The 8,953-nt window shown below is 36.5% G+C and overlaps 2 protein-coding genes across 4 annotated transcripts in view; one reads left to right on the top strand and one right to left on the bottom strand.

The window, feature by feature from the left end:
- Positions 1–8,010, bottom strand: part of LOC101854626 (pantothenate kinase 3) — a 44,345-nt gene extending 36,335 nt beyond the window's left edge. For both annotated transcript variants that reach the window (XM_005092638.3, XM_013079383.2), the window contains exons 1-2: positions 7,714–8,010; positions 3,094–3,305 (exon numbers count right to left, since the gene is read on the bottom strand). In XM_005092638.3, the coding sequence (XP_005092695.1) occupies positions 3,094–3,241 (148 nt within the window). In that variant the 5' untranslated portion in view covers positions 3,242–3,305; positions 7,714–8,010. The remainder of the gene's footprint in view (positions 1–3,093; positions 3,306–7,713) is intronic.
- Positions 8,011–8,141: 131 nt separating this feature from the next.
- LOC101854394 (pyridoxal phosphate homeostasis protein) overlaps positions 8,142–8,953 on the top strand; it is a 20,886-nt gene continuing 20,074 nt past the window's right edge. The window contains exon 1 of one of the 2 annotated variants that reach the window (XM_005092637.3): positions 8,142–8,222. The gene's annotated coding sequence lies outside the window, so the exon portion shown is untranslated. Of the gene's footprint in view, positions 8,305–8,953 lie in introns of both variants that reach the window. The other variant, XM_013079385.2, reaches the window with a different exon arrangement.

The following is an 8,953-nucleotide window of genomic DNA, read 5'->3' as shown; positions in this document are numbered from 1 at the left end:
TGAGAGAGTTTGAGAGACAGACAGAGTGAAAGAGAGAGAGAAGGAAACAGGGAGAAAGAGAGGAGATGTGGGCAGCGGAGAGAGTGTGAGAGAGAGATAGATAGGAAGTTAGATAGATAGACAAGAAAGAAAAAAAGCGGTTCTGTGGGCACTAAGCCGAGAAAAAAAGAGGTTGAGTCTCAGCAAAAAAAAAAAAGCACAGAAGCATTACAACGCATTATAATAGGGAGACAGGAAAAAGTAAGACACCTATAAAAACAAAAGACTAATAGGAAAGAATAGATTAAAAATAAACAAACACTGAAAGGCAAACAGAAAAAGTGAAAAGTGTCGAGAACATACACTACACTCTAGTGAAGGAAGAACTTTAAAGAGACCAAAAGTCGGCATATCTATATTGTGAACAAAGGTAAAACAAAAATTGTTAGATTAGATATCTAGGGCACCCTCATTGTTAGTACTTATCACAACTTTTCAAAAACAAAATGAAAACACAATGTATTGCATGAGTTTGGAGACAATATTTTTAGCCAGTGATGATAGCATATTATGATTAGATCTAAGTGGGAGAATTTTTAAGGCCTCATTCTCAACAGACTGTGTTATCAATATTTTTCTGAAAAATATGACCTAATTTCAGTACATGAATGTGTACTAGATCTACAGTTCGAACAGTCATCGTGAAAGGAGAAAAAATCATGTCTGCAATGTGAGTTCAAACAGTCACAACAGACTGGAAAGAAAACTCCTTTCCCTGAAATGACTGGGTGTATAGGCAAGGGAAATATAGCCGAATCAGAGAGGGAACAAAATCACACGTTTTCTTTCAAAGTTATGAACATGACATTCTCAAATTTTATCTGCCCATATATAGAAATAAGAAAGACAAAGGTCTATTTGAGATCTCTCATTCTTAAAATCAGTCAAAATCATCTTAAGAGGTATGACGTCATGGCGACCTCAATGTTGGCCAAACAGATAGTGGAAACCTCAGATGTGCGCAGTAGGACAAGTCAGTTCTGAATGGACACCCCAACTAGAACTTTACATAAAAAATAAAACAAGCATTACTGCATCTCCAGTGAGTTTCAAGAGAAAAAAATCTCTTTCCTCTTGCGTCACATGACGATAACTGAGTAAGCATCTAGAACTTGCCTTGTTTAGTAATTATTTTGACAAAAAACATTCAGGTGTAGTATTACCTGAGTGGCACAGCTCCTCGGGACACAACATTTTTCCTTATTGTACAAGACAGCTGACATAGTGTGGTCAGTAAGACTAGGTAAAACACCTTTTTAGTGGTGTTACAAACAATTACAACAGGGTGTGACCAACGATCAATAACTTTATTGTAAACAAAAAGATATGAACCCCCCCCCCCACCCCTCCTCGACGTACCCCCCTCAACACATGTCCAGATTTATAACACGGGATCCCCTATTTAACGTCCATATATATTCAATGACACAATATGTGCATGAATAAGTTGGTGAAATTGTGCCTTTCAAAAGACTGTCAGAATGAATTTAATACCACTTCTGTGATTCTGAGCAATCCAGAGCAGCAAGTAAAGTCCCAACGCAGTGGAATCAGGCGCTTGTCAATTTTCAAGCATATATATATATAGTTTTTAATATCATTTTGAAGCTTGCTCATTTGTCTTATGACAAAAATACCCACATTTATCTTAAATAGAAGTCAAGTTATTTGAGTTTAAAGGAGGTAGGATCGCCAAATAGAAGAGGTCAAATTAGTGGGAAAGTGACTGTCAAAATTTGGTGACTTCCAAAGCTTGAGTTGAGAGCTCTTGAGAACTGCAGATTTTCATTTTTGTGCATTTTGAATGTTTTTTCAGTGTAAAATACACTCAAACGTGTTTTTAAATGGAGAAAAAATTATAATTACACATAACATTATAACATAATTGTGTTGAACCCAAAATCAACAAAAATTGCCCAACTGGTGGAAAAGGGCTGTTTTCTTTGATTTCATTATTTTGATGAGCACCAGATTTCACCACGATGACTCACGTTTCAGGAACATTCTGATCTATTCCATTGTAGGGCCTATCTAGTTTCACCAGGATCAGATTAAGGCCTGTTTACTTTTATTGACATTCTTTATGAGGCACCCCTCTTGTAGACGACCACTGGTAATGATCATTTGTCATGTGTGACACATGTTATATTGCATTTTAAGAAAATAAAATAGGTACTCTACTTTTCACTATGAGAATAATAACATCTATTCAAAACATTACATTTTACATGGTGTATAAAAGTTTAAAAAAACAAAGCCCTGCACAATATGCAAGGCATTTGAAATTGAAGTAAGTAAACAGTGAAAGTCATAAGAGAGAACCATACTGAAGTTCTAATTTAAAAGACAGTAAATAGTATCAGTTTTGGACAAAACTGAGTTCTAGATTCCACCTGATAGCTAACCCTATATCCGTACATTGTGTTTACAATTGTATCCATATGACGTGGGAAACTCTGTGCCACCACTTTCCAAAGAGGAAATTTACTCGTTAATCCAATCCGTATGCTTTGCATAGTAATCTGTCAAAATGATCTTTTGAGAAATACTGAAAGTTTCAAAGAGATCTTCGTTCTAGAAGTATTCTAAAATGTGAAGAATACAACTCCGGGGGTACAATATGACCCCAGGGCGTACGGATAGGGTTAAAACATGGTGTACATTTCTGCCCTAGTCTGGTATTGACTTAATAAATAAGGCACGACAGTGGTTTTGAATATCTTCAAAGCAACTGGCTGTTGAGAGGCAAGGGGGCGTTTTTTTCTCTCCTGAACAATAAAGAAACTGGAATTACTGTCTTGTAAAATAAAACTCCAGTCTTATCACGGACACAAAAGATATAATCTTCTCAGTTCTGGAAATTAGAACAACCATGCATAAATCTTGTCTCCAGATTAGCCCTTGGCTGGAGCAGGGCAAACACTTTTTTATACTACTGCAAACATCAAAGAAAGATTTAATCACTTAACAATGTTTATCAGATTTTTAAAAGGTAAAGATAAACCTTTAGCAGGGTAATAACAGTAATGAAAAATGAGTTAAACCTTTACTTACAAGGGCGAATATCGCAAAAAGAGTCTGGGCTGCCATTCCTGACTTTCTCAATGCCATTCACAGTGGCACCATCACCTGTTGCATGCTTTTTGAGGGACTTATCTGAAGATGAGTCATCTGCAAATCCGTTCACAGCCTTTTCTGCCATGTTTGGTTTTGAAAAGGCTTTCACTTTGGTTATCCAAGGCACCTTGTCTACATGCTGATCCAAGCTGTGGAAGTATATTCTCTCATTAAAAATCTATGAATGTGTTTCTTTGTTTTGGAAAGTTACAGAAAATAGCTAGAATTTTAAAGAAAATACTATTCAAAATTTTTTTTATCATGTACTATCTTTAGACTTTTTAGATTGAAAAAAAAAGAAGTTAATTTCCCCCCCATCTTTTTCACAGATAAATGAAGTAGTAGTAGTAGATTCTTTATATAAAAAAGTACCCCTGTAACATTTCCAGTAGTGTCACAAGGTTCTTTCATCTAACTTTTTTGCATTAGTCACAAAATACAGTATTAATGTCTTTAATCCCTTCCCTGCAGTGCGGGAGTATGGGTATGCCCTAGAATAATTATCTGCCATTTATGCTGTGGGCATACTTGGTAAGTCATTGAACAGCTGTGTTTTGTTTCATTCTTGATACATCTTCACTTCAACACACTTTTGTTCTCTTGCCGAAGTGATCATGTCTATTTTTAGGCTGATATGAGCAGGAGTCGCATGTGCTAGCATCTAGAACAAAGAGAGATGTGTAGTTTATAGTGAGTGAAAGATAAAACCAGCGAGTCAATTACTTCTCAGCATTTCTTATGTACATACTGCACTCGCCACCATGGCAAAAGTTGATCACTGATTGGGGTATTACAGAAATTGACTGTCATACAGATAGTGATGATGAGCATTTCAATTCTTCAGACGAACATCTACATTTGCTAGACTGAATGACAGTGACAGTGATCCAAACTGTAGGAAAAAAGAACCCTTTCATTTTCTCATTTTCACCTGCCAATTATATAGCAGAACAAATTTAACTGAAAAATGCCTCTACCACTAGATTGTTTGTTCATTTGGGAATGAGGGGGACTTTTGGTTAGCAGACAAGGCTCTCAATATTAGCATAAAGAACAAAATGTGTCATAACAGGCCCTGGTCAATTTTTGGGCAAATGGAGTTATTGAAAGGTTGTTCATTTGCCTTGCTTTCAATGAAAAAAAATAAATCTAATATTAAATAGAAGTCGAGATATTTGCGATTGAAGGAGGCGGGGTTGCCTGGTTTCAGAAGTAAAATTACTGAGCAAATAGGGCCGCCAAAGTTTGATGACTTCCATGCCATGAAGAGTCCTTGGAAACTAAAATTTACACCTTTTTTTTTCTTCAACCAATTTTTTCCCTAACATCTACAAATAAAACTTTTTTGAAAGGACATACAAGTTGCAGAGCAAAAAAAAATATAAAAAATTGAAACAAATTCCCAAACTGGCTGAAAAATGCAGATTTCTCGGATTTCATTATTTTGACGAGCTCCTGATTTCACTACGATACCTCACAAATGATATTAATTTATTTAAAAAAGGCACTCTGAGTAAAGCTCTTTCAAAAACAAATATTATAAAGGGTAATTTTGGGATACCCTCAACAAGTAAAGGGAGATCAATTCTGGAAAAAAAATGGTAACCTTAATTAAAATCTTGTTAAAAAATTATCTCATTCTTAGGCTTACCTGCAATACTATTGTAGTGACATTTGCCTATCTCATGTCCATAATTTCTTTTTCGGTCTTTTTAAAAAGAGTTTTACGTCCCCATCAAAACAATATGTGAGGCATCATGGTGAAATCAGGTGCTCATCAAAATAATGAAATCCGAGAATATTCAAAAACACTTTTGTATGTGGATTTTATGAAAAAAACATTGATTAAAAGCACACAAAAAATGTACATTTGCAGTTTTCAAGGACTCTTAAACTTTGGAAGTTACCAAACTTTGGCAGCTATTTTTTTGCTAATTTTACCTCTAAAACCAGGCGACCCAACCTCCTTCAGTCGCAAATAATATCTAGACTTCTATTCAAGATAAATGGATAATGTTTTCTTCGAAAGCCAGAAAAATAAACAGGCTTTAGATGATAAAATTGACGAGCACCTGATTCCATAGTGTCGTGACACATATTTTTAGAGATAATTGAGAAGGTCAGGTGAGATTTGACCCTGCCTGTCAGGGCCAGCCTGAGCTGAGAGGGTATACAAGACAGGGATAACCTACTCCATAAAGATTCTCCCCACATGGGAATCTAACTCAGGTCTTCTATGTGTGATGGTGAGGTGCCTAACTGCTTTACCACATGCACTGGTGTCAATAATTCAGTAAGGTCAAGTAAAAGACATCACTTTTCCTTCGGTCCAGTTCCTGGGACAAGGACTTGGAGTGCCTACTCCTTCAAATTTAACCCTCTCCATAACCCAACTTAAATCCTCCCGATTTCTGAATCGTAACCTTCTCTTAAATTGAAACCAAAATCGGAAGGTGAAGTCTCTAATAAATCACAAAATATCCAAGTGGAAAATCCAATGCTGTAGAAAAGTAGAGTATTTAATGACCAAATAAGTGGGTATATATATGGTAAAAAGCGCTTTTATTTCTTGTTGTATTTTCTAAACAATAAATAACTAGCCTATCAACCAATAAAATATGACAGCTCTCACCAGTCACACTGCTCAAAGTAATTAATCAAATGAAATTTTTCCTGGAAAATACGGTTCTTTAACTTTCACTGGCCCATCTCATGCTCAGGTTTTGCCCTTTACATTTTTACCCATTTTACACAAATTTCATACACTGACTTTTATCCCAAATTAATGGGAGTAGAAATATTTGATGGTTTTCATTTGATTCTAACTGCGTAGAGTAGTAATGTACGCACTTTGGACCAATTATAATGCCCTCAGAGGTAAGGGAGGGGGGGAGAGAGAGAGAGAGAGAGAGAGAGAGAGAGAGGGGGAGAGAGGGAGGGGGGGGGGGGGGGGGGGGGAAAGGGGGTATGCCCCTCAGAGGTTAAAAAAAAATGTGGGGGGTTATAGCCTAGGGGTGAATGTCTCGAATGTCCCCCGTTTTCCCCCCATAATTTGACGTTTTGTAATTGGGTTTGAAATTTTCTTGAAAATAATCGATTTGCCAGTTTTAATGTGATCTGCAGCAAAAAACACTGCAGTTTGACCCTCAAATGAAAGCAGTGCATCTGTGACTGGACACTGTACATGTGCGAATGAAAGTAAAAATTTACCAAAAACTGAGAAAAGTTGTTACAAGGTAAGAAAGAAAAATGTTGACCTTTACCTGAGCAGACGTGCTGGTTAAAAGATGGGAGGTGGGGACAACTCGGGCTAGATTGGTAAACACGCACATATGTTCAGTACAGAAAAGGCAAAGGGGGTAGCACTCCCACAGGTAAGGATTGTTAGGAGTCTTTAAGAGTCTTTGCGTACTCTAATCGACAAAGGGGAGTGAAAACACAAGTGACAAGACAACATTAATCTAGCCATTTTTATTACAAAGTGACTATTTCTCTGAACGCTTGTGAAATAAAGCTGAACTCTATTTCTCAGAACGGTTTCAGATCTCGAGATTTTTTGGTTATTTGCGAGATTTAGGCGCCATCCTTTCATTCTGCCATTCGGCGAGGACTGGGAGGAAGCATTTTTTGTATGGAATTCAATTTCTAGAGCTACAGATTTTTAAATGTCGGAATATTCAGATACTTCAGTTGTGGTTGGGGCAACGTTCACGGACTATACTTCATTTGAAAATACCTTCAAGAGGTACTGCGAGAGAAAACAAGACTGCTCGACCTTGGTAGTAACCTATTTTTCATTTATTTAGTCACCCAGCAAAAACTATCTTTCATGTAAAAAAACAAATCCCTCCACGCCCCTCGTTCACACCATACACATACACTCACACACACACATACATGCACACTCACACACACACACACGGGCCACTCCATTCCCTTTTTATCAACAAATCTAGAGAACGGAAACCGTTTGGAAAAATAAAGTTCAAGTTTATTTTCCCGAACGTTCGGCCCGAGAAATATATAGAGCCGGCCTTCTTATTATATTATCCTGCAGTTCTTACACATTATAACAGGCCTTATATAAATTTTTTACAGTAGCTTTCTACTTTTAATTCAAGGCTGGGTCGGGGAACTGAGTGCCTCCCACCCAGATCTCTACAAGTTATTCAATGGGGTCTCTTGTCAATAAATTCTAACTCTAACTAAGAGAGGGCAACGTCAACTATTAGATCTACTGTAGTTATACTATAGCAGTGTAAGTGGACTTACGACTTTAAATTCACTATACTATACCCCCATAAAATACTAATCTAATATACAGATAAAACTCTCTATTGACAAGTATTGACAACAAGACCCCTCCTCTCTCCAGACTAGAGTAGAGTAGACTCTAGATTTCACCGACGATGAAGAAATGAACTTTAATATCATTATAATCATAGGCCTATCAATGTAAACGATGTATAGATCTACAAGATAAAAATAATGGATCCGAATTCCTTTCAAAAAGAGGAAGAGACTCTCCAAACCAAGACGTTTCGTGTTGTACATCACCTTGAGAACTTTGAGCCCTGGGGTGAACAACAGCCGATTACGGGGCCTGGATCCGTAGCTCTCTTCGCTAGGCTAGGCTACTTGCCTTGCCTCGGCTGGCCTATCGTACGATGCAGGCTACGGTTCGCTCGCTGTGGTGTGACAGATCAAAACAATAAAGTCATGGACTACAAACATAGAAGGTGTAAATTAACTAATTTGAAATAATAAAAAGACTCAGGGAGATGATAAATATGCTTGCAAAATGAAGTTAGAATAAAATATGATATTGTACTTTTGTAGCTTTGATAAAATTAAATTAGTTTCGCTTCTTTGTGATATAAATTACGTCCATCCGTATCGTTTTTCGTAAATATTTAATGTAGTTCATAATTTGTACTAGATTCTAGATCTATTCAAGAGAACACAACTCTCATCTCTTTCTCTAGGCCAGAGATTCAGAGATCTTGCTTGCTCAACTGAGAGATAAAATAAAAGGATTCTCCAGCCAACACAAATTCTGACTGAAGGTAGATTTAGATCTAGACTCTAGATCTATGAAAAACACAGTGCAAAACTTGTGATTGATCACCAACAGATCAGTTACAATAGGTTTGTGTGTAATATTGAATCCTGAGTGAGAATAGACGACGAAGTTAAGTGGAAAAAAAGCATTTCTCCAACAATCTTACACAATGTCAAAATGTTACATAAAATTTAAAATCTAGAGTCTAGAGATCTAGATCTAGATCTAGAAATCTAGATCTAGAGTAGATCCTGGGGTGCGATATACCATAAGCGATCTTTTGTTGATATCTCCGGAAGTTACTGGTGGATCTTCATGATTTTTTCACCAGAAGAGTTAAAAAGACCTCCTCTGCCTCTATACTATACTTATACGTTGTAGCTTTTCTATAGCAATGACAATGAAAAATTAAATTTTCATCCAAATTGCTTAAAAATGGACTTAAATGAAAATAGAGTAAATTCTAAGAACTATGGTTTTTAAAAATTAAAAATCCTTTGATAAATAAAAAAGTTATTGGGATTTTTCTTTGCAAAATGTTGGAGGACCTTCATATAGGAAAAAATCGCCTAAATGTGGGACATGTTTTGATGTATTTTGAGGAAAAACTCATAAGTTCATAAGTCAGTAATGAATGGGAGCATATGAATGAAACTTGGCATCTCCATCTGATTTTTAGTGCCGAATCTAGTTCTGCTATCACTTTTTCGATGTCTTCATTACTTTGGATCTGAA

Source organism: Aplysia californica, unplaced genomic scaffold, assembly GCF_000002075.1.
Source record: "Aplysia californica isolate F4 #8 unplaced genomic scaffold, AplCal3.0 scaffold00050, whole genome shotgun sequence".
In the NCBI taxonomy this organism is placed as follows: domain Eukaryota; kingdom Metazoa; phylum Mollusca; class Gastropoda; order Aplysiida; family Aplysiidae; genus Aplysia; species Aplysia californica.
The sequence above is the reverse complement of the archived record's forward strand: the minus strand, read 5'-3'. Positions and strand labels throughout refer to the sequence as shown.